The 27,005-nt window shown below is 41.9% G+C and overlaps 1 protein-coding gene across 1 annotated transcript in view; it reads left to right on the plus strand.

The window, feature by feature from the left end:
* The window catches only part of LOC120056310 (astrotactin-1-like), a 247,741-nt gene that overhangs the window by 156,444 nt on the left and 64,292 nt on the right, over positions 1–27,005 (plus strand). The window contains exons 15-16 of the mRNA XM_039004549.1: positions 898–1,002; positions 5,258–5,446. Coding sequence (XP_038860477.1) covers positions 898–1,002; positions 5,258–5,446 — 294 coding nt within the window. The remainder of the gene's footprint in view (positions 1–897; positions 1,003–5,257; positions 5,447–27,005) is intronic.

Genomic DNA, 27,005 nt, shown 5'->3' on the forward strand with positions numbered 1-27,005 from the left:
TGTGACATGGTCCCAGAAAGTCCTCATACAGTTGTGAATCGGAAGGTCCATCATTACTCAATGAAATCCTGAATGCTCTCTTTTATGTTTCACAGATGTTTTGACTGACAATGTAGCAGCTCCTAAAGCTCCCAGGATATGCTGTGTCTTTAGACATCTTCCAGATGTGTAGAACATGAAGGGAAAGTTAAATTGATGTATGGGTGTGATTCCTTGCACAGCTCAGAATTGCTGACAGTTGCCATAGGAGATGAGATGATTTAGCACCATGCCAACGCTACATATGGTGATGTGTGAGGGATGTTAACTCTGCACCGTAACCAGAGGTAGAATAGAAATGCTTAATTTCATCTAAAGAAAAGATTTGGATGATGAATGTCGCCACGTCCCAATGTATTTTCATTTACATATAGCTACATTTGTTATGCTTTGCCTGCCATTGATGATTTGTTGTTAACCCCAACAAGCTGACCAAGTCAATCATTACCCTAAGAAGAAAGGCATCTGTAAATACATTTTTGAGGGACTAACCAGTGAAGGTTTTCGTCGAGCTCCTTCGTAATGACATTGTAGGCGGGCAGAATGTGATAGATTTTCTCTATGCTGCACTCTGGTGGTATTGTAATTATGTCAAAGTGCTTGAGACCATTACATGCTTTTGTGTGGATCAGTGTTTTTCCAACCCATCAGAGTGTATTAACGATCTGTCACCGACAGCCCACTATTTGTCTGTAGCTTAAGACAGAGTCACTACTTGTGAATGTGCTGTGCAAGTTGTCATCTGTACTTAACATGTGTTTCTTTCTTTGTTAATCTACCATTTTCATACTTTGCATCAAAGCCCTGTTAACTGGAATGGAAAATTATAGGTGATGTGATATGTTGTGCCTCTTACAGGAATGGTGAACTACAGTGAGGTCTCTGGGTACCCACTCATCCAGCATTGGAAGCTGAGGTCTGTCCTGTACCATGTCAAACTGAACCAGTGGGTTCTCTCTCAAGGTAACTATAACACATCATTAAAGCAAATCAAATCAAATTGTATTGGTCACATACACATGGTTAGCAGATTTTAATGCGAGTGTAGCGAAATGCTTGTGCTTCTAGTTCCGACCATGCAGTAATATCTAACAAGTAATCTAACAATTTCACAACAACTACCTTATACACACAAGTGTAAAGGAATGAATAAGAATATGTACATATAAATATATGCATGAGTGATGGCTGAATGGGATAGGCAAGATGCATTAGTTGGTATAGAGTACAGTATATACATATGAGATGAGTAATGTAGGGTATGTAAACATTATATAAAGTGGCATTGTTTAAAGTGACAAGTGATACATTTACTACATCCAATTTTTTATTATTAAAGTGGCTAGAGATTTGAGTCAGTATGTTGGCAGCAGCCACTCAATGTTAGTGATGGCTGTTTAACAGTCTGATGGCCTTGAAATAGAAGCTGTTTTTCAGTCTCCCGGTCCCAGCTTTGATGCACCTGTACTGACCTCGCCTTCTGGATGATAGCTGGGTGAACAGGCAGTGGCTCGGGTGGTTGTTGTCCTTGATTATCTTTTTGGCCTTCCTGTGACATCGGGTGGTGTAGGTGTCTTGGAGGGCAGGTAGTTTGCCCCCGGTGATGCGTTGTGCAGACCTCACTACCCTCTGGAGAGCCTTGCGATTGAGGGCGGAGCAGTTGCCGTACCAGGCGGTGATACAGCCCGACAGGATGCTCTCAATTGTGTATCTGTAAAAGTTTGTGAGTGTTTTAGGTGACAAGCCAAATTTCTTCAGCCTCCTGAGGTTGAAGAGGCGCTGTTGCGCCTTCTTCACCACACTGTCTGTGTGAGTGGACCATTTCAGTTTGTCCTTGATATGTATGCCGAGGAACTTAAAACTTTCCACCTTCTCCACTACTGTCCCGTCGATGTGGATAGGGGGGTGCTTCCTCTGCTGTTTCCTGAAGTCCACAATCATCTCCTTTGTTTTGTTGACGTTGAGTGTGAGGTTGTTTTCCTGACACCACACTCCGAGGGCCCTCACCTCCTCCCTGTAGGCCGTCTCGTCGTTGTTGGTAATCAAGCCTACCACTGTAGTGTCGTCTGCAAACTTGATGATTGAGTTGGAGGCGTGCATGGCCACACAGTCATGGGTGAACAGGGAGTACAGGAGAGGGCTGAGAACGCACCCTTGTTGGGGCCCCAGTGTTGAGGATCAGCGGGGTGGAGATGTTGTTTTCTACCCTCACCACCTGGGGGCGGCCCGTCAGAAAGTCCAGGACCCAGTTGTACAGGGTGGGGTCGAGACCCAGGGTCTCGAGCTTAATGACGAGTTTGGAGGGTACTATGGTGTTAAATGCTGAGCTGTAGTCGATGAAATGGTTCTATTAATTAATTAATTAATGGTTATAATCAGGGTTCTAGTCAAGGATTATATTAATGCAGGGTTCTATTCATCTTGTATGCAGTGAGTTACATGCACACTTGAACAGTGGACGTCAAGAAAAAATTTGGCACATGCCTAAGAGGCAAAAAGGGAAATTTTGGTAATGGAAACTAGGCCTGAAGCCTAAAGTTGCCATTCCACATTTGCATCACGGAGCCGTGGTTTAGAACAACCTCCCTTTATGGTCTGATAAGCTGTCATCATCCACATACCTTTGTATCTGAGCAAATATATTTTGACAGGCCCTGCCATGAAAACAGTACAAAATAAGATAATTGTGGATAGGTTTTTAGTGAAGCACTACTTCTTAGAAGGGCTCTCTCTACTCTACTGTTGACAGTACTTTGCTGTAGAGCTTCTTGAAGTTCTTGATTCTCTTCTTTTTGTCATTTTTATTTATTTATTTTTCGGAGTGGTTGCGGATCCGACTTTTCTGGACCTTTCCTCCTGACAACTAAAGGTCCCAAAGCCTCTGTGCATGTGCAGGACCCTCCACTTGTGCAACAGGTTGCCTAGTGGTTAGAGCATTTGGACAGTAACCGAAAGGTTGCTAGTTTAAATCCCCAAGCTGACAAGGTGAAAAATCTGTTGATGTGCCCTTTAGCAAGGCACTTGACCCATGCTGTGACCCCACTCTCCAAAAGTTATGTGTGAAATAGGACAAATATAAGCATCTACCACCCAGTATTCGCCCTCCACTCCACTCATAGAGAACATGGCTACTCTGGTGAATGGTGCTTGTTTAATAACATTTTATCAAAACTGAGTCAATTTCTGCAAGATCATATAATGATAGTATTCTACATAACAGAACCGAATATATATCATAGTATAGCGTTACTGTAAGACAAAAAACACTACCGCGTTTCTTATGTAATTTTTTGCATTATTGTGCGAATGGTCGCATTTTCGGCCAAAACAGCGCACGCCACCAGGCAAAATATGTGTTTTGATTGAAACTAAACACACGTAGCCTATGCTACAGTTTGTAAACAACATATCTAAAGTGTGTTCACTGTACATCATTCAAAACAACACTGTTAATCAACATCCATTTGATCTCAATCAGTCTCATGGGGACATGCATTTAGATCGTCTTGAGTTATAGGATACAGTTTGGTTGGTATGCAGATACTGCGTGGGCATTTCACCTGTAAAATGCATGATTGACAGTGAGAAATGTGAAGGGAGGTTCACTAAGAGTAGATCATGTGCTCAAAGTAGAGAATCCCAGAGATGTGCAGAAGCCCCAGGACCCCCAGCCACTGGGAAGCGGGGTCTAGAAAAGTCCGCTCCACAGCCTCTACCTTTTTATATTTGTACCATATTGTGTTGCTTCGGCATCTGAACGGCCTACATCAACATGCAAAAAAGATTTTATATGAATGTGTCATGAGTTTTCAGACTGCCAGAAAGGTATTGCAGAATAGTTTATTTGGGCTTGAATGGTTTTGGGATTTGTTTGTTTTCTTTTTGGATGCCATGACTTGCATTATTTGTTTTGTTTAACGTGTCTATCATTTATGTATCCGTAAGCATTTTGTGTTTACTTCACCACACATGTGGAGTATAGCATAAATATTACATATATAGATGTACCATTACTAATGCATTTCAGATAAGAGTGTTCTGCCTTTAAACATGACCACAGCCTTTAGAATTCCATTTCCTCAGTGTCATTACTTGTAGGAGTTCAGCAGCTTTTTTATTATTAGAGATTTTTACACCTGATACCAAAGCACAATATTTCATAAGGACTGTTTTGCTTCATAATGTAAGACTAGCATGTTGTGAGTGGTAGGATGTTAATGCTAGGGCTCTCGAATGATAATGGAACAGTTGAAGAGTTATACATGTTTTTTAGTGTTTTCCCAAAGATATAAAAACACCAGCAAGAGTAAATGCTTTACAATGACTCCCCTCTGAGGATTTCATGAAGGCTCAATTTAAGACTTAAAGAAAGCCTCAAGTTTACACATGGCACTTTAATCATAGTCTGTGCACTGTCACAACAACATAGGGAGTCATAGCTTATCATTTCACAAACTTGAGCTTTCATTAGGATGTTTACCTAAAACTACAAACAAGTACATACTGTACATATTTTCTAATTTAAATTGAAATGTAGCATAAGTGTATAGTATGCTTATGGCTTGTATTCTATAATACCGGTGCTTCTTACTTACTTTTGACCTTAAAACGAACAAACAATTATCTTCATAGACATACTGATTTACTCTGAATATGGAATGTAAAAATAAATAGTATCATACATGTAAATATTTTAGCTTTTTCCTGTGTCAGGTTTATGTCCGTTTCTATCACGTTTCTGGGAAGACCCAGATGCAGACAGTGTCGAAGTAACAAAAGTTTATTACTAGAACGGGGTTAGGCAAAACGACGGGTCAAGGGCAGGCAGAGGTCAGTAATCCAGATCCTAGTCCAGAAGGTGCAGAACGGCAGGCAGTATCAGGGTCAGGCAGAATGGTCAAAACCGGAAAACTAGAAAACAGGACCTAGAAACAGACAGGAGCAAGGGGGAAAATGCTGGTAGGCTTGACGAACAAAACGAATTGGCAACAGACAAACAGAGAACACAGGTATAAATACACTGGGGATAATGGGGAAGATTGTCGACACTTGGAGGGGGGTGGAGACGAGCACAAAGACAGGTGAAACAGATCAGGGTGTGATAGTTTCATTGCTTTTCAACATTAATTTATCTTTTTTACACAAGGCATGAACTGTGTTGCTATGGATTTGTCAGTAGTCTATCCATTGCTAACTCCCTCTTTGTGTTTCCTAACAGCTTTCAGCTCTGCCATCCACTCCCTCGATGGTGCCACCCTCCGCCATGATTTTGTCTCCATCCTCAGGGAGTTTGGTAATCACTTTGTACAAGAGGCTGTGTATGGCTTCGAGGAGGCCTGCACTATCTGGTACCCCAACAAGCAGGTCCAGAGACAGCTGTGGCTGGAGTACCAGGACATCAGCAAAGGTAAGACCTCTAATTGATTGGAGATACTGTACTGTAAAATCGAATGAACTGCTGGAGGGAAGCCATCGATGGTTCATGTTCCAACATGTTCTTGACAGTGAGAGTGGGTGAGAGTGGACAAAGCTAGGCCTTCTGCCTTCTAAACACAGTGCAAACGCACAAATCAAATTAAATTGTATTTGTCACATGCGCCGAATACAACAGGTGTAGACTTAATCATGAAATGCTTACTTACAAGCCCTTAACCAACAATACAGTTTTAAGAAAATAAGAGTTAAGAAAATATTTACTAAATAAACTAAAGTAAAAAAAGTAACACAATAAAATAACAATAACAAGGCTATACACAAGGGATACCGAAAAATAGTCAATGTGTGGGAGTACAGGTTAGTCAAAGTAATTGAGGTAATATGTACATGTAGGTAGGGGTAAAGTAACTATGCATAGATAATAAACAGCGAGTAACAGCAGTGTAAAAGCAAAAGGGGAGTTTGGTAATACAATGCAAATAGTCCGGGTAACCATTTGATTAATTGTTCATTAGTCTTATGGCTTGGGGGTAGAAGCTGTTAAAGAGCCTTTTGGACCTAAACTTGGTGCTCCGGTACCACTTGCCGTGCGATAGCAGAGAGAACAGTCTTTGACTGTTGATAAATGTTTGGGCCTTCATCTGACACCGCCTAGTATAGAGGTCCTGGATGGCAGGAAGCTTGGCCCCAGTGATGTACTGGGCTGTACGCACTACCATCTGCAGCGCCTTATGGTCGGATGGCGAGCAGTTGCCATACCAGGCGGTGATGCAACCAGTCAGGAAGCTTCCGATGGTGCAGCTGTGGAACTTTTTGAGGGTCTGGGGACCCATGCCAAATCTTTTCAGTCTCCTGAGGGGGAATAGGTGTTGTCGTGCCCTCTTCACGACTGTCTTGGTGTGATTGGACCATGATAGTTTGTTGGTGATGTGGACACCAAGGAACTTGAAGCGCTCGACCCGCTCCACTACAGTCCCGTCGATGTGAATGGTGGAGTGTTCGGCCCTCCTTTTCCTGTAGTCCACAGTCATCTCCTTTGTCTTGATCACATTGAGGGAGAGGTTGTTATCCTGGCACCACAGGGCCAGTTCTCTGAACTCCTCCTTATAGCCTGTCTCATCGTTGTTGGTGATCAGGCCTACTACCATTGTGTCGTCAGCAAACTTAACAATGGTTTTGGAGTCGTGCTTAACTAGGCAGTCATGGGTGAACAAGGAGTACAGGAAGGGACTAAGCAGACACCCCCGAGGGGCCCCCGTAATCTGTGGATCTGTTGGGGCGGTATTGCAGTGGATCTAGGGTTTCCGGGATGATGGTGTTGATGTGACCCATGAGCAGCCTTTGAAAGCACTTCATAGCTACAGATGGGAGTGCTATGGAGCGGTAGTCATTTAGGCAGTTTACCTTGGTGTTCTTGGGCACAGGAACTATGGTGGTCTGCTTGAAACATGTAGGTATTACAGACTCGGTCAGGGAGAGGTTGAAAATGTCAGTGAAACATTTTCACATCGGCTACGGAGAGCGTGATCACACAGTCGTCCAGAACAGCTGGTGCTCTCATACATGCTTCAGTGTTGCTTGCCTCGAAGCGAGCATAAAAGGCATTTCACCCGTCTGGTAGGCTCGCGTCACTGGGCAGCTCGCAGTCACTGGGTTTCCCTTTGTAGTCCTTACTAGTTTGCAAACCTTGCCACATCCGACGAGTGTCAGAGTCGGTGTAGTAGGATTAAATATTAGTCTTGTATTGACGCTTTGCCCATTTGATTGTTCATCTGAGGCATAGAGGGATTTCTTATCAGCATCCGGATAACTGTCCCGCTCCTTGAAAGCAGCAGCTCTAGCCTTTAGCCCGGTGCGGATATTTTGCCTGTAATCCATGGCTTCTGGTTGGGATATGTACGTACGGTCACTGTGGGGACGACATCATCAATGCACTTATTGATGAAGCCGGTGACTGAGGTGGTATACTCCTGTGCTAGCAAAACAGTCCTGTAGCTTAGGATCCGCGTCATCTGACCACTTCTGTATTGAGCGAGTCACTGGTACTTCCTGCTTTAGTTTTTGCTTGTAAGCAGAAATCAGGCGGATAGACTGTGTGGAGTAAAGGTGGTCTAGAGTTTTTTTTCCTCTGGTTGCACATGTGACATACTGGTAGAAATTAGGTCAAACGGATTTAGGTTTGCCTGCATTAAAGTCCCCGGACAATAGGAGCACTGCTTCTGAATGAGTGTTTTCTACTTTACTTATGGCCTTTATACAGCTCGTTGAGTGCGGTCTTAGTGCCAGCATCGATTTGTGGGGGTAAATAGACTGATACGAAAAAAAATTATGAAAACTCTCTTGTTAGATAGTGTGGTCTACAGCTTATCATGGGGTACTCTACCTCAAGTGAGGAAAACCTCGAGACTTCCTTAATATTAGAGATTGCGCACCAGCTGTTATTGACAAATAGACACAGACCACCACCCCTCACCTTACCGGCAGTAGCTGCTCTGTCTTGCTGATGCATGGAGAAAACATCTAACTGTATATTATCCATGTCGTCATTCAGCTACGACTCAATGAAACACAAGATATTACAGTTTTTAATGTCCCGTTGGTAGGATAGTCTCGAACGGAGCTCATCCAGGTTATTCTCCAGCGATTGCATGTTGGCCAATAGGACGGAGGATAAAGGCCAGTTACCTACTCGCCGGCGAATTCACACAAGGCACCCGGATCTGCGGCCCCAACATAATTTAGATGAAATGTAGTAATTTGGATACATTTTATTTTATGTATAAGTCATTCGCTTTCGCTTTTAAAATAATGGAAAGTCCCTCTCAAAGGAGGGTTTGACGGATGGATAGACTCTACGGATGCATTGAGTCCCAGCAATTTGTTACTGTAGTTTTTCATAACCCATTTTTCTGTAGAAATAATGTAAGCTGTCAGTTTTAACCACATGAAAGAGTGATTTCAGGTGCAATTCCTACTCTGTCAGCAATCCATATTTTTTACCTGTAGTTGTTTCCCCACCAAGACAAAGCCAGATAATGAATGACCCCTCTTTCCCCTGTGTTTCAGTCCAGTAACTTCCCCACCATTGTTTCCTTTGGTTGAATCGACCACTTTGCCTTCTTCCCAAGGACATTGCCTCACAATTTACAGAATGTTACCACTTCTGACAGATGGCTTTAAATGACTGAGTTTTCCATCCGCATGAAAACTCCATTATTCTTCATTTTCTCACTCTGTGACATTGCTACAGATACTATTACACGATTACATACAAAAGGCATTGTTTTTTTTTTAACGCTATTTTGTGAATTCGCTTTACACAGCGCAATGTTGGTTCTTCTAGAGCAGGAAATGAAAAATTATGAGACTGGAACTATGGTACTATATGAACGTTTTGTTTCCTGGGACTTAGGCCTAACTTCTAAAGAGAGATTTCTTAAAAATCATTTTTTTTTTTGCAAAGTTACAGAATGTCCATAAAAGTCCTGCTCACTGGAGACTATGGTGATCCATGTTCTAGCCTTTGCTCCAAATATCAAAGCGCCTCTGGATTTGGCGTGAGTCTGCTAATAATTGTTGCATGTTTTGGGAGTTCTGTCAGCAGACATAATACGACTTATTTATATGTGGCAATGTATGAGAAGTTATAGCCAAGTAATGACACACTTGGAGTGAAATCTTTTGATAAAACATTCATGAAAAACTGTTCCGAGGTGTTCGTATTAGGTTTTAGCTAAATTAAATTTTAAAAACGAATTCAAAATGTAAAAGAACTTTAAATAAACACTCTATAGCCTGTTTGAGTAAATAATGTATTGAAATGATCATTTTTGAATTCACTTCCTGTAGGTGTGAATGCTTGAAAATCCAAAACACAAGGACATTATCATTAGATCATAAATAACAAGCCACCCGTAGTTCATTAGTTTCAAACAGTATGCATTTTTCAAACAGTGAAGGATATCATATTCAATCTTCATGATTAATGATATAATTTTAGATGGATATAATATAATGAACAGAATGAACAGCATCTTAAAAACACACGTAATGGTGTATGTTATCCTATCTATCAGTACTTAGTGCTTATTTAAATTTAAAAAACAACTAGCTTGCCAGAAAACAGCTGGTGGATACGACTTGATTTTTAAAGAAATAACAAACACAGGACGGGACTTTATTTTAAAAATTCTTTAAATTTCAACTTCAATGTGGTAAGGCCGTCCCAAGGATTCCAGATAGCACCGACCAAGCTGCTCCCCATCTCTACACACGCAGTCGCGCTGAAAGGAATCAACCCACTGTCACCGGCAGATTGAACTGGGAACTGGCTACCAGGAGAAGAAAAGAGTAGCAAACATTGACGTCTGTATTTATATGAGAAACAGTTTACGTTGAATTAATATATTAGAAACAGTTTACGTTGAATTAATATATTAGAAACAGTTTACGTTGAATTAATATATTAGAGATAAGCACTGTCTACTGTATGAGAAATAACCTAGAACCTCGACTTATGAGAAACTAAACATATAAAAAACACAGTACCACATACTGTAGTATTGTACATTTTTACATATTTTAGCATTGGCCTGAGGTCTTGGAGACAGTGAAGTAGCACACCTGAAAGCACCTGAACATCAACAACAGTACGTCTGAATAATGACCTCCATTAAACCCAAGGTCCACCTGTTTTAAAAGGCTACTGACCTCTGTCATTTTGAATTAGATCACTTGCTGTCTGGCTCAAAGCTGTGCTTTCACCCAAAGACTAGTGTCAGGGTCATTATGTAAAGTCAAGCCAAGGCTCTGATTAACACAGACAACAAACAGGAAAAACAGTCCTTATTTATTCCAAATATAAAGCAACTCAGCTATTAAAACAATGCTGTATTAGTCTACTCAGACAGTGTGAGGATCAGAGGTTGAGGAATAGTGAAATGTATGGAGTTGAAAGAGTACGGAGTTGACACAGTACAGAGTTGACTGATTAGGGAGGTGACTGTCACTGCACCACCTGCACTGCTCTCCACGCTCAACCCTCCGCATGTTTCTTCCTGAGGGGTGACAGAATATCTACCACTTATCCAGGATGTTTTCTCTCTCTTCTCCTGCTCTCCTGGTCCCCCATGCTGCACATGCTCTGGCTGACAGGCAGGTCAGAGGGTAACGGCTAAGCATGGCCCAGGTGTCTCTGCAGGCTCTGCAGCCTGAGGCAAGAGCAGGAAGGAGGGTAGCGGTGAGAAGGGGATGCTATGGGTGCTCCGCATAGTGCTGCATGTACGGTGGAAAGAGAACTTTGGCCTCAGACCGTCCTACCTCTTCTGGCCTCTCTCTGTCAGGTGCAGTGTGGGGTTGGTATGAGGTGGTGTGCAGGCATCTTGCAGAGCAGACAGGGTGATGAATGTGCGCTTCATGCTCAGTGGTGAGACAATTAGAGAGAGCGTGAAGCAGATGTCTTCGACTTCGAGCTTGATGTCTTCAGAAGGTTTGTAGCAGAAGAAGAGATGGCTAATCTCACTTGTCAAATATAAATAACTTGCACATTGCGAGAAAACTTAGAAGAGGGTAAACAAAGCCTGGCGCTTGCTCTTAGTCTTTGACGATTAACTTAATGTATGTACTTTTTGAAGGAAATTCTGCACTGTGCACAGTTGAATATGATAAGCAAGTGATGGCTTGAAAAAGTGCCAAAGGCTGCATAAAACAAGCCTTGAATAGCCTCTTCCCTCTGAGTAGTAAATGGATGTGATAAGCACACACACACACACACACACACACACACACACACACACACACACACACACACACACACACACACACACACACACACACACACACACACACACACACACACACACACACACACACACACACACACACAGTTTAATGTCAAGCGTAGGCTATGTGAGGCACAATTTCCTTGCTCAGCAGAAAAACAATCTAAGGCTGTAATATCTCCATAAGAGCAGGGGCCTAAAAGATATGAATACCATTTTGAGTCAGCCAGTTTGAATCATAACCCCAAGAGGCCCTTCCAATCCCCCCCTGCTGCACTCTCATCGAAACCCAGACACAAAACAAGATCCCATCCATTATGTATTGTAATTGCCAAAACCCAGTCTGTTTTAATCCTAGTTAACATGATCCGTTTCGTCAGCCTTTACCCTCGGCTTAAGAGAAGTTAAACTTCACATTCCACCTTAAGTTGAAGTGTTCAAGGTCATCCCCTTGACGATTCATTTAAAATGTTGATTCCAACAGGAGAGTTTCTGGCAACCCCCAATTTTCCTGTTGTTTTTGTTAGTAATACAGAGCAGAAGAGTGGGGTTGTGAGGTTTTGGATAGGACATCAGTTTAGGATTTCTGCCCTGGCTGTCTTGAGGTAATTCAGAGTAATGTGTGTCTCTGCTTGTCCTTCGGCTGAAGGGCACTACCTCTCAACACCCTCTGGACTTTGAGTTAACATAGATGAGCAAATAGGAGATGTGTCCTTCACGCTGCCTTTTGGTGGCCTTTAGACTTAAGAATTTATGACTCCTTTTTTCTCTCTTTCGCTGTATCACACTTTTTGCTGCTGGATAATTCATCTGATCAAATCATTGAAGTTTGCCATTTCAATGTTATACAGCTCAATCAAAATGGAAGCATTTGACTGGTTGTTGAATACATTCATTATAAGTCTTGGAACTAAATCATGTTGAATAAAGTGTGTAGGCTAAGTGCTTTTGCCTAATAATATGAGATAACTGGAGAACGCAATGTTGTTGCACTTAATTAATAATTGATTAAATGTCAAAGCATGTGTCTGGCTGTAGGGAATGCTAGCTAGAGTTTCTTTCATTTTTGAAAGATAGCATGTGTTTTAAAGAGCTTTACTCAACTTACACTGCGTTGCTATGTGATATAAATGTCATTCCCACTGAGCTTTCAGAGGCTTGTTGGAGAGAAGTATCTACTGGAATGTCTTAGTGGTAAATTCATCACGTTCACAACACCTTCAGAATTGTAAATCCATTGCTTTGTAATCTTCCCACACTGCTTGAGTCCCTTTTAATTATGATCAAGGCACATCACTTATTATTGTCTTTTTGCTATGAGGAGCTATGGGACAACGTTGTGCATATTAATCAGACTAAGGCAGCATCCCAAATGGTACCATATTCCCTACATAGTGCCCTACTTTTGGCCAGGGTTCAACCAAAATTAGGGAACTATGTAGGGAATATGGTACCATTTGGGATGCTGCCTTAGACTAGGTTTTATCGTTAATGAACAATCACATGACAGACCAATCCAAATCCCTTAAGCGTTAAACAAAGAAGCCGGGATTACTAAGTAATTTGCACAGAAAAATAGCAACTATAATAAGAAACTTTATATCCAAGTGCATGTCATTTGTGCATTTAGTAACAGTTGTAAGGAACAAATCCCCTTGAAGAAATTATATTGCCTGGACATATAATATAGTGATGTAGGCATAACCAAAACGCTGAATTATCCCCAGCACTTGCAACTGGTATATATTTCAAACACAATACATTTGATACTGTATCTTTGCATGCAAATGCATACATGTGTTGAGCACTGTAAATAGGATTTCAGCATAGGCTTAGATCTAATAGCAGCCAATGTTATTGTCTGACGTCGCTGTATTGCACCTATTGGTAGTCATTATATCAAACAACCCTCACCAGGCAATTGCTGGTTATAGTTGATTGCTTCCTAGTCATAGTTAAATGTTTTAGAATGTAATTTCACAGCATTTCCAATCCAGCATTTGCATAATGTAATAGATTTTTGCTGCTTTGGTAATCAATGTTTGCTCTTTGTCACGTTCCTGACCTGTTTACTTTTGTCTTGTATTTATTTAGTTGGTCAGGGCGTGAGTTGGGTGGGTTTGTCTGTGTGATTTTCTATGTTGGGATTTTATGTTCGGCCTGGTATGATTCTCAATCAGAGGCAGCTGTCAATCGTTGTCCCTGATTGAGAATCATACTAAGGCAGCCGGGGTTTCACGTGTGTTTTGTGGGTGTTTGTATCTCGTGGCAGTGTTCGTGCCACACGGGACTGTTTTCGGTTTTGTCACGTTTTTTACCTTACTCCTTCTCCTCATCCGAGGAGGAGGAATTAGACAGCCGTTACACTCTTTCATATTGCGAATGGTGTTCTTACACTTAACTCTTAATTAGAAGTCATATCTCATGGAAGGACTTCATGTAATATAAGTCAAATAATATATAGTACAATATTCTGCAGCACATGAAATCCATGAACAAAGAAATGCAAAAATGTAGATACATCTTTAGAGGGAATATTAGTCATGTGGAAATGTCTTGGACATGCCTTGTTTACTGATAATGGTGTGTGTGTGTATGTACAACTGTGTGTATGCGTGTGTGTGTATGTACAACTGTGTGTATGCCTGCTTGCTTCCGTGCATGTGTGTTTTGGTGTGGAGAGCAGCTAGTTTCAGTGAACTGGTCTGGTGCCCCAGCAAATGAAGAGTGATGAGAGCACTGCTAGAAGCTTTTCATCAAGGCCACTAGCACTTTGAGCAACGTGTTATCAACACAATCCAGGGCTCTGATTGGCTGACACTGATCTATGAGCTGTGGGTTTAGCTGCTCATCGTGTATGGATTTATTTCTCCCTTCGGTGTTTTGAGGCAAAAAGATAGACGTGGGATATAAATACATGATTTCACATATATTACAATTTTGCATTAAAGCAATTTTTGCATTAAAGCACAGTCATGCACAGTTAAAGCACAGTCATGCATCAAATATATGAGCCATTTAATAGTGAATCTTATCTCATTAGCTGGGAGATTCCTTTGAAAATACGCTCTAATATAAAAGTTTATGGATTCATTTTAATTGTGCCAGTGAGTCCAACACACTTTTGTGCTTCTTCAACAAAGTCATAGGGAATAATATTCTACTTCTTGCGTATTGCATTATTGACCATAATTGACATAAAAGACAGTATAAGCTTTCTGTCCTAGGGGTATAAGTGTGTCTGCTTCCTCAAACAGACCCTGGGTCGATCCAAAATGCTGCAAACTGCAAAGCTTCAAACATAGCCCCTCTATGAGAAGTGATGTGGATTTTCACATAGCTCAAGCATGCCGAAGTGATTCCTATGCGTCTCTGTGTGTGAAGGAGCAACAGTATCAGGCACCCACTGTTAATCCTGTTTTGTCAGAAAAACCATGGAGTTTGTCAGGTCAGGCCATACATATGAAATAGTAGAAGCCAGTCATATAACATAATCAAACATGTTCAAAATACTGTCATAAATATAAAGATATCCTGTAAATTCTTTGTACATTTACTCAGTAATGCCTGGTGTTTAAATGAAACAACTGAAATGGCTGATTGCAGCGTGTTGTCATTATTTTCTGAGGATAAAACTGCTGCAGATTCAGAATGTGTCCAATTTTCCTATTGTCTTATAACATATTTCCACTACACTGAAAATCTGCAGTAATTTGATCATAATGAACATAGCTGATTTGCATGTCAAAATGAATGAGGGCATTGTACCTCCTGTCTGAATTGGGCTACCTAATGAATGTTCTAATCGAAGGAGAGGGCAGGAAAAAACTAGCTCTTCTTTCAGGGTGAAATGCTTACCAAAAAATATAAGACAAGATAAATCGAGACACATTTTTCCTGCCTGTGTTTTCCTCCCCCTTGTTTGGCGATGTTGTGCAGCATAATTGCCCTCTACAGGCCTATTTGACCACTGCATGCTTTGCCATTGAGAGGAAGAGGGAAACTGCTTCACACTGTTTGCCTATGCCAGGGATATATGGCTTGAGATGGCATAGCATAGTCACTTTTGCTCCTTTTATTGAATTCTAAATTGATGAAGAGATATTAACTGTGTTTATTTACAGAGATGTGGCTTTATCTTTGTGATTTCTTCTCTGTCAAATGATCCCTAAGAACGAGGAGAAACTTTAGACTTTAAGCAGCAGATTTAAGGAGCAGCAGCTCTCCTCCTCTCCTGTCAAGGTGTCCAATCTTCACAACAGAAGAGTTGTGAAGCTCTTGAGAGTCAAAATCCAGCTTGGATATGGGCCATCATCATGCCTTCCATTAATGTACATTATTTATCAATAGATGGGGGTCTTTCTATAAACTAGTGTACCAGTGAGAATTTCCTACACTGGACAACTTATTACAGCTGTTGATAAGTCATTTATAATAATCTGCCAATTTTTGTTTGTGTCATTACATTAAGATATAAGCGGGGGCATCATAGATATAATCAATAAAAGTAACAGGTTCAACCCCTTGTCAATGTTGGTGATTTTGGACAACTCTTGAAGGAGTTGTCCAAAATCATGTGACATAAAACATTATTTTTCTGTCCTTGAATGTATGGCGGTGTAAGTTGTCGTTATATCATACATTAAGCATTAATGAGTTAAATTCGACATTGAACTTAGAACCCTGTAAAAATCCTGTATCTATGTAGCTGTTGGACAGTTTTTTTGTATAGAGATCTCAGAAATGCAGTATAACTACGTAACATTTTGTGTCTCCTTATGTAACATGGTGAAAACAGTTTTCATGGCACACAAATCCAAAACAATAGAAGCATTCCATTTTTCAAATGCATTTAACTGAAAGAGTCACCTTACTTTGATAGTTAAAAACTAATATTGATACTGCCATTAACGTGGTTCTTCAATAATTGTGCATAATACTTGTTGGATGTGCATTTGGTGTCGAGCTGTTTAATTACTCCGTGATATTTTCACACATCATCATCTGATTCAGGAAAGACAAACAGCTGTTGTGATAGCGCAAGCAATGCAACAACAGCCCAAGTCCTGGAAAAAAAGGCATTTGCAAGGAAATATCCAGAATATTTTAGTGTCTCATTCGTTAAACTGGTGAAGACAGTTGTGCCTGGATATAAGTTGGATCTAATATCCCTAGCGAATTGAGGTGGATCATCTGTTGTTGTCTGCTTGATTTACAGCAGGTTCTCATTAGATTTAACAAAGAAAGCATCAAGGTAATGAGTTCATATTTTCATATGTTTTGTGCCTCGGATTGTTTACTGTGCACAATTGTGCAGGATAGAATATTGCACAACATCCAACACTCGTCCTATTAATTATTCTGGATATAATGACTACAAATTACTAGTGGGCTTATTCCCAATATTATCTGGTAATGAAATAACAAGACAAATACATTTTGTTTTCCATGTTACACCTGCAATTTTAAACAATACAAGGGCTTGAAGTATCCTATTTGAATTTAGCTCAGAAGTTTAGCTACTTGTCACACCCTGATCTGTTTCAACTGTCTTTGTGATTGTCTTCACCCCCTCCAGGTGTCGCCCATCTTCCCCATTATCCCCTGTGTATTTATACCTGTGTTCTCTGTTTGTTTGTTGCCAGTTCGTTTTGTTTCGTCAAGCCTACCAGCGGTTTTCCCTCTGCTCCTGTCTCTCGATTGTTCCTGTTTCCTAGTTTTCCCGGTGTTGACCATTCTACCTGACCCTGAGCCTGCCTGCCGTCCTGTACCTTTACCCCATCTTTCTGGATTACTGACCTTTGCCTGCTCTGAGCCTGCCTGCCATCCTGTACCTTTCCCCCACCTATCTGGGTTACCGACCTCTGCCTGCCCTTGACCTGCTTTTTTCCTGCCCCTGTTCGATTAATAAACTGTTGTTACTTCGACGTTGTCGTACCTGAAACGTGATAGTACCAACTCGCCATGACTGACCCAGCAGACTCGGACCAGCTGCGCAACACCATCTCCTCAACACCATCTCCTCCCAAGAAGCCACCATTGGTAGGCACGAGGAATTGCTTCGTGGCTTTATGGAGGGGGTCCACACCTTGGCCGAACGCCATGACCGGGCGTTGGACATCTTGCTGGAGCAATTCCACGGGTTGGCCGGGAGGCATGCTACTACGACGGTAACCTCACAGCCCCTGTTAGCAGTGCCGCCTCACCGGTCACTCCGCCTTCCCGGGAGCCCCGCTTACCTCCCCTGGAACGCTTCAATGGAGAGCCGGGCACCTGTCGGGCGTTTCTAGCTCAGTGTGCCCTCATCTTCGAGCTTCAGCCCTCCTCCTTCCCCTCGAACCTCTCTAAGATAACATACCTTATCACGCTGATCTTTGGGATGGCGCTCGCCTGGGTTACAGCTGTATGGGAGCAACAGCCGGCCATATGCGTCAGTCTAGAGGAGTTTGTGGGAGAGGTCAAGAAGGTGTTTGATGCCCCATTCTCTGGGAGAGAGGCTGCCCGGAAGCTACTCCAGCTTCGGCAGGACTCCCGCAGTGTGGCAGACTATGCGGTGGATTTCCGCATGTTGGCAGCTGAGATTGCCTGGAACCAGGAAGCGCTGTTCAACATATTCCTACACGGAGTCTCGGAGGCGGTCAAGGACAAGCTTGCAGCTCGGGAATTACCGATGGATCTCGATTCCCTCATCGCCTTGACCATCAGGATCGACTACGGGAACGACAGAGGGAGAGGAGAGGAGATTTCACTCGCCCGTCCAAGGATCCCACCTCGCCTACGAGGCATCCCGGAAGTACCCAACGGCCTCGTTGCCGAGAGAACCCGAGGTTCCCCGAGAGTCACCGAAGACGGCCGAGTCAACGTTTCCCGAGCCTATGCAACTAGGCAGAGCTGGGTTGTCTCAAGCGGAACGGCTATACAGGCTCAACACTAAGAGTTGCTTGTATTGCGGGACTCTTGTCCGTTAACCTTTCTGGGGTAGGTGATCGTCCCACCTGGCCAATAGCCAGGGAAAATACAGAGCGCCATATTCAAATAAAATGATATAAAAATCAAACTTTCATTAAATCACACATGTAAGATACCAAATTAAAGCTACACTCGTTGTGAATCCAGCCAACATGTCAGATTTCAAAAAGGCTTTTCGGCGAAAGCATAAGATGCTATTATCTGATAATAGCACAACAGGCACGACACAAAACGCAGAAATAAAAATATAATTCATGCCTTACCTTTGACGAACTTCTTTTGTTGGCACTCCAATATGTCCCATAAACATCACAAATGGTCCTTTTGTTTGATTAATTCCGTCGATATATATCCAAAATGTCAATTTATTTGGCGCATTTCATCCAGAAAAACACAGCTTTCAACTTGCGCAACGTCACTACAAAATATCTCAAAAGTTACATGTAAACTTTACCAAAACATTTCAAACTACTTTTGTAATACAACGTTAGGTATTTTTAAACGTTAATAATCGATCAAATTGAAGACGGGATGATCTGTGTTCAATACAAAAAGAAAACAAACTGACGCAACTTTTCTGGTAATGTGCCTCTCTCAAACAATTTACTTCAAGTGACTCTCATTTAAGATGGCCGTACTTCTTCATTGCACAAAGGAAAAACCTCAACCAATTTCCAAAGACTGGTGACATCCAGTGGAAGCGGTAGGAACTGCAAACAAGTCCCTTAGAAATCTGGTGTCCCAATGAAATCTCATTGAAAAGACAGTGACCTCAAAAAAAGAATTCTGAATGGTTTGTCCTCGGGGTTTTGTCTGCTACATAAGTTCTGTTATACTCACAGACATGATTCAAACAGTTTTAGAAACTTCAGAGTGTTTTCTATCCAAATCTAATAATCTAATAATATGCATATCTTATATTCTGGGGATGAGTAGCAGGCAGTTGAATTTGGGTATGCTATTTATCCAAAAGTGAAAATGCTGCCCCCTACCCCGAAGAACGTAAAAGACCAGGCTCACCGGTAGGAGTGAGTAATCTGGTGGGCCATATGGAGAACTTTTCTGCTTCCCTTACTCAAACTCAGTTTCATGCCATTCTGCTGTGGGGAAACCAGTCAAAATCTCTCCAGGTCATCATCGACTCAGGGGCTGATGAGAGTTTTTTGGACTCTACCCTGGCTTCTGAGCTGGGCATCGCCACTTCATTCTGATGGACGTTAGAGCGCTGAACGGGCGCTCTATAGGCCGGGTCACCCACAACACTATTCCCACCAACATACGTGTGTCAGAAAACCACAGCGAGGCTATCCAGTTCCTGCTCATTAAGTCTCCTCAGATTCCCGTGGTATTGGGATTCTCCTGGCTCCAGCAACACAATCCCCTTATTAACTGGTCTACTGGTGCCATCATGGGCTGGAGACCGTTCTTCCACGCCCATTGCCTGAAGTCAGCACAACCTGCTCTGGGACGTCTTCCTGGGGGCTCGGAAATTGCCCCGGACCTCCCCGCCATTCCCGCAGAGTACCAGGACCTCTGGGAGGTGTTCAACAAGGCACGGCCACTTCGCTTCCACCGCACCGACCATATGACTGCGGATTGACCTTCTCCCTAGCACTACTTTGTCCTGGGGACGACTGTACTCTGTCGGGACCAGAGATCAAGGTGATGGAGACCTACATTGGCGACTCCCTAGCTGCAGGATTCATCCATCCTTCTTCCTTCCGTTAGTTAATGCACGTGCATCGCTACTCCTCATCTCCTCTTCCTTCGAGCCGCTCCAGTATTGTCTCCACCCCCCTCCAGGTGTTGCCCATCTTCCCCATTATCCCGTCTGTATTTATACCTGTGTTCTCTGTTTGTCTTTTTCCAGTTTGTTTGTTTTGTCAAGCCTACCAGCATTTTCCCCTCTGCTCCTGTCTCTCGACTTTTCCTGTTTCCTGGTTTTCACTATTCTGCCTGCCCTGACCTTGAGCCTGCCTGCTGTCCTGTACCTTTACCCCACCTTTCTGGATTACTGACCTTTGCCTGACCTTTACCTTTGCCTGCCCCGACTCTGAGCCTGCCTACCATCCTGCCTGCCTTTGCCCCACCTATCAGGATTATCAACTCCTGCCTGCCATTGACCTGCTTTTTGCCTGCCCCTGTTCTATTAATAAACTGTTACTTCGTTACTCCGACGTTGTCTGCGTCTGGGTCTTACTTGAAACGTGACACTACTAGAATATGCCTACCCTGAAAATCAGACATTTCCTCAATTTGTTACTTGAAAAGTCCTTGTACTTATTGTAGCCAATTTATAAGTTCTCCTGCTCCCTTATAATTATCCGTGATTTCATTTTTTATCAGTTTTTGTGAGAGATGTGGCCACTTGTTTTTTGTCTCGCTGCTTCAATTGAATGGTGTTGTGCTACTCTTTTGCGGTAAAACCATATGCGGTTATTATGAGGACGACAACATCTAATGTTGTAACGATCGTCATCCTCGTCTGATGAGGAATAGGAAAGATCGGACCAAACTGCAGCGCGGTACGTGTCCATGTTAAATGTATTACAACTGAACACTGAATACAAAATAACAAAAAGGGGAGACCTACAGGAGGCCTGGTGCGTGGAGGAGGCACCGGATGGACCGGGCTGTGGGGGAGCACTGGAGCTCTGGTGCGCAGCCTTGGCACCACTCCTCCAGGCTGGATGAACACTTTAGCCCGGACCCTCCAGAGTGCAGGCACAGGTTGAACTGGGCTGTGGGGGAGCACTGGAGATCTGGTGCATACCAGTCGCACCTCTCCGTTAGGCTCAATGCCCAGATTCGCCCGGCACGGGCAGAGCGCAGGCATAGGGCGAACTGCACCCGCCCAGCGCCCCGGAGACACAGTACGCAAAGCCGGCGCAGGATACCCTGGGCCGAAACAGCGTACCGGAGACCAAACACGCTGACCAATCCGCCCTGGCTGGATGCCCACTCTCGCATGGCACTTGCTGGGGGCTGGCCTATAGCGCTCCAGGCTATGAGCGCATACTGGCGACACCGTGCGCTTCACCGCATAACACGGTGCCTGACCAGTACTACGCTTCTTCCGGTAAGCACGGTGAGTTGGCTCAGGTCTATCGTCTGACTCCGCCAATCCCCCCGTGTGCCGCCCCCCAAAAAATTTGGGGGCTGCCTCTCGTGCCTGTTGCGCTGCCTTACCTCATATTGCCGCCGCTCAGCTTTAGCTGCCTCCAGTTCTTCTTTGGGGCGGCGATATTCCCCAGCCTGTGCCCAGGGTCCCTTGCCGTCCAATATCTCCTCCCATGTCCATCTCTCCAGATAGCGCTGCTCCTCCTTACCACGCTGCTTGGGTAGTTCTGTAAGGTGAAGACACACACTAAACAGAAAATAACTACCCACAAACACAGGTGGGAACAGGCTACCTAAGTATGGTTCTCAATCAGAGACAACGATAGACAGCTGCCTCTGATTGGGAACCATACCAGGCCAAACACAGAAATACAAAACATAGAACAAAACATAGAATGCCCACCCCAACTCACGCCCTGACCAAACCAAAATAGAGACATAAAAAAGGAACTAAGGTCAGGACGTGACAAATGTTGGCTTCAACTTGGCTTTTCATACAAATCCTTCCATTAAAAAAATAATCTTGTTTTTGGTTGCTTGCTCATTATAAAAACAGCGATGGTGAGATTAATTCTGCCACTATTCATGGCTTTATGTGTGCCTGCATCGGCCAAATAGGCTACAGAAAAATCACCATGCATACATCCAATCTATTTAGTCAGGCAATGACCACATTATTCTCACATATTTTATGTCATAATAATTTGAATATCAAGACCTAAAAAAGGGATCATTCTATGGGTAAAGGCCTACTTTTTTCATGCTATTTTGGTTGAGGGGGGTTATATATTAGGCTCTATATGTACAATTATATAAATTATAACATTTAAAAACACTGAGGTCCTTGAAAATCACATTTAAGTGTTTGAAAAAGTTCCTGAAAGTCTTTGAATTTGACTTGCCATTGTCTGTATGAACCCTCAAATATCTGTACAGTATGTATAGTCCTAGGTCTATGTTGTGTAGGTGGAGTTAAGGGCCAATTTGCATATATTCACTTTTATTTCTCTAAGTACATATGTGATACTGCATAAAAATCATTTGTGTTTTTGTTTCAAACCATTTTTACATTTTGACCCCAATGTCACACATTGGCTCGATTATTTATAGAAAGACCCATTTGTTATTAATGAATAAATCATTCTCATTTGACTATGCTTCCTTGAAAATGTATTGGAATATAAAATCTGTGCACACAATGAACCTTAGAAACCCTCTTACCAAAGCATGTGTGCTCTAAGGATTCTATGTGAGCTCTAAGAATTTCTCTCTCTCAGGCGAGGCATCTCTCAGTATGCTTAAATATCCTTAAGAAAATATATCCCCTCCTGATGCTTAACACTGTTAACAGGCCGTAGCTCTGTGAGCTGAGAGAAGTAGGGTACAGTACTGTATATGCCACAAATACAGTTTGATCACAAGCTTGTCATTGACTCAGCTCATATGATGACACATGTATTGACATGTATGATGATTTCTGTATTATACTTATGCTAAAATATTTTTTCTATTCAACTGAGCCATTAACCTTTCTGTTCGTATCCTTATCTTATATTATTTGTTATTTTTGTTGATTGTTGAGAAGGAACCTGCAAGTAAGCATTTTGTTGGACAGTGTATATCATGTGTATCCTGTACAACGACTAATAAAACTTGAAACATGCATTTCCATTTCTTGTGTATGATCTTTGACATCAGAAGGCAGCTCTCTGAGGCTGTGTGGTGTGATGTCACTGATGTGTCAAGGCTTCTGGCAGTGCCAGCTGAGTTTGTTACGTGTTGTGACTCGTGGCTGTGGACACATAGTCCTAATATAGAATGTCAACATTGACTTTGACAGAGTAACAGCTGTCAACTGTGACAGAGAAGACATCTGCGATAATTCAAATTGATTATGCGGCTATGATTACCAGGCTTATTAATTTAATAATCTCATTATTCGTAGTTTCTGATTCTTTGAAGTCCTTGCTCATAGCTGTTCTCTCGACATGAAATCAGAACTTTCTTTGAGCTCATGTCCAGTAGTGGGGGGGATGATACAGTTGCGATATTATTTTGGAAAGATAGTCGGCTGTACCTGCGCCAAAACTCTGGTATTTATCATCCTTTAGCTTTTCTACATCTTGTTTTAAAATAGCGAGCCAACATGTTTTCAGCTCTTATATTTCAATGACTGATCAAAACTCCTTTTCTCATGCTCTCTCTTGAGTTCCTAAACCATGCATGGGGGGTCTTGAATCAGCGTCACTCCAAGAGTAGTATATATTTAATAACCGGCAGAGTGCCAGCAATCAATTATATCTGCAGAGTCCATCCACAATTGTTGATTTTTTTTCTTTACTGACGTGGAGATACTCTGAGACACTTGGCCTTATTGGAACAAAGGGAATAGTGCTAGGAAAATATTGCAGAATGCATGCATCGTTGCCCTCCTTCCTAAGCCCTCGTGGTTGGTAATATGGAAAATGCCCAACGTGAAGATATGGGCGCAAGGTAAAACCACCTAATACAAGATGGCAAGCTCACAGTATGTTGGCTGGTATCGTCATGAGATACAGCTGGAGGATGTGGATTGGAAGACTTGCGTAGATGTTGACATTGACCCTTGGAGATCTCTGCTGTCTTGTTTTAGTCATCCCAGTAGGATTAGGGGTCTAAGTATTATTCACATATAGTATGTGCTAATTTGCATGTTTTTCATTGAAACGTTTGATTGTAAATGGTCAAATCAAAGGTATTTAAATCTCTTGTTGTCAATAATAGAATACTTTAGTCATGTGATTCATTACTCTTGGCTTATAAAATGAAACAATTACGAACCCAAAGATTATTCTCGAGCAGCTTGAAGATTTGGCTGTGAATTCAGTTATCACCTTCCTCATGTGTCAAAATGTGAAAATCACTTGACGTTCCTTTTATAGGAAGGCTGAATGTTAACAAGATTTAGCAAGCACTCATGACTTGATTATTTGTTACTGTTTAGAGGCACAGTTTGTAATTGATTTTGTAAGTACCAAGTAAACATTAACAGTGGTATCACTTACAGGTACAACAAGCTACCGTAATGTATGCAATATTTTGTAAAAAAAAACAAGGAAAAATAAGAACGAAGAAAAACACCAGCTCAACCTTCACAAAGGCTAGGTTTTTGTGCTGGCTAGAAATTTAAATTCAGAAAATGTATATATACATAATTCTCTCTGTGTACTTTCCCTTTTTCCAATTAGAATTAGATTTAGACTGTATTAGGATCCCCATTAGCTGACGCCAATGGCAACAGCTAGTCTTACTGGGGTACAAAAAATACATTACAATTTACATACATTTAAAACATTAGCATGTAGTGTGAGTGTGTGTGCATCTATTAGTTACACATACATGTCAGTACATACACACAAAAAGTAGGTCATATGGTCACATAAAACAAGAAGTGATGCAGTCGGTCTTTCCTCAACTCTTATCCAAGAGAGACTGGCATGCATAGTATTGATATTAGCCCTCAGATTACAATGAAGAGTAAATTGTGCCTCTCTGTTCTGGGACAACTACAGCTTAGCTAGGTCCATCTTTGCAGCACTTGACCATATGACTGGACAATAATCAAGATAAGGTAAAACTAGAGCCTGCAGGACTTGCTTTATGGAGTGTAGTGTAAAATACAGACCTCTCCCCATCTTTACAACCATTGAATCTATATGTTTTGACCATGACAGTTTGCAATCTAAGGCAACACCAAGTAATTTAGTCTTCTCAACTTGCCCAACAGCCACACCATTCATTGCCGGATTCAGCTGAGGTCTAGAACTTACGGAATGATTTATACAAAATACAATGTTCTCAGTTTATTACTGGCCACCCATTCTAAAGGGTTGCAGGGACTTCACTAGCTGTGGTTGCTGATGTGTATAGGGTTGAATCATCAGCATATATGGACACACAGGCTTGTGTTTAATGCCAGTGTCAGGTCATTGGTAAAAATAGAAAAGAGTAGAGGGCCAAGAGAGCTGCCATGCGGTGCACCACCACACCACCACACTTTACATGTTTAACATTAGAGAAGCTTCTATTAAATAAAACCCGCTGTGTTCTATTAGATAGATAGCTCCGAATCCACAATATGGCAGAGGTTGAAAAGCTATAACACATACACTACCGTTCAAAAGTTTGGGGTCACTTACAAATGTCCTTGTTTTTGAAAGAAAAGCAACTTTTTTGGCCATTTAAAATAACATTAAATTGATCAGAAATACAGTGTAGACATTGTTAATGTTGTAAATGACTATTGTAGATGAAAACTGCAGCTTTTTTATGGAATATCTACATAGGCGTACGGAGGCCCATTATTAGCAACCATCACTCCTGTGTTTCAATGGCACGTTGTGTTAGCTAATAAGTTTATAATTTTAAAAGGCTAATTGATCATTAGAAAACATTTTTGCAATTATGATAGCACAGCTGAAAACTGTTGTGCTGATTTAAGGAAGCAATCAAACTGGCCTTCTTTAGACTAGTTGAGTATATGGAGAATCAGCATTTGTGGGTTCGATTACAGGCTCAAAATGGCCAGAAACAAATAACTTTCTTCTGAAACTCGCCAGTCTATTCTTGTTCTGAGAAATGAAGGATATTCCATGTGAGAAATTGCCAAGAAACGGAAGATCTCATACAACACTGTGTACTACTCCCTTCACAGAACAGCGCAAACTGTCTCTAATCAGAATAGAAAGAGAAGTGGGAGGCCCCGCTGCACAACTGAGCAAGAGGACAAGTACATTAGAGTGTCTAGTTTGAGAAACAGACACCTCACAAGTCCTCAACTGGCAGCTTCATTAAATAGTACCCGCAAACACCAGTCTCAACGTCAACAGTGAAGAGGCGACTCCGGGATGCTGGCCTTCTAGGCAGAGTTCCTCTGTCCAGTGTCTGTGTTCTTTTGCCCATCTTAATCTTTTCTTTTTATTGGCCAGTCTGAGATATGGCTTTTTCTTTGCAACTCTGTCTAGACGGCCAGCAATAGATTACAATCAAGTTGTTCAAACCACTTACTTAAGAAGTTGTAATTTGTTATCGTAACTTAAACTATGTTTTTTATGTGACTTCTCATTTAGATTTGAGTCAATACCATATAAACATTTTAAGTAATAGTGACTTTTCATTGACTTTGAGTTCCACTTACTAGACATATTTGTAGTAAAAATGCCTCGTGGTTTACAGTGTAAACTCATGTTGCTAGTCATACAATGCAATAGCAACGTATTATAAAACAACGAATTAACCTACAGCACAAGAACACACAATTTTGGTCAGGTGTTCAAAGCAATAGTAAAGTTCACCTTGTATGGTGCAGGTCCAAGGGATTAACTCCCTGTGATTAATTGCGTTATGTCTTGTGCAGCTTGCAATAGATTTAAATCACACGTTGGAGAGATTGGACAACTGCTGAAAGAAGTGCTGTGAATATGAATGCTTGTGGTTCTGGCCCACCTACAGACTACACACTGATGAGGAGGCATATGACAATAAGAGCAGAAGAAAATAAAAGGTGCAGTTTAGTTGAACAGTACTGAAAATGCATATGCAGTTGGTATTTTGCAATTCTGCACCAGAGATCAATGCAAAATGAGATGAGAAGCAGAATTGACTCCCTCTCTGTGCTTCAGG

The sequence above is a fragment of the Salvelinus namaycush genome, chromosome 11 (assembly GCF_016432855.1).
Source record: "Salvelinus namaycush isolate Seneca chromosome 11, SaNama_1.0, whole genome shotgun sequence".
Classification (NCBI taxonomy): Eukaryota; Metazoa; Chordata; class Actinopteri; order Salmoniformes; family Salmonidae; genus Salvelinus; species Salvelinus namaycush.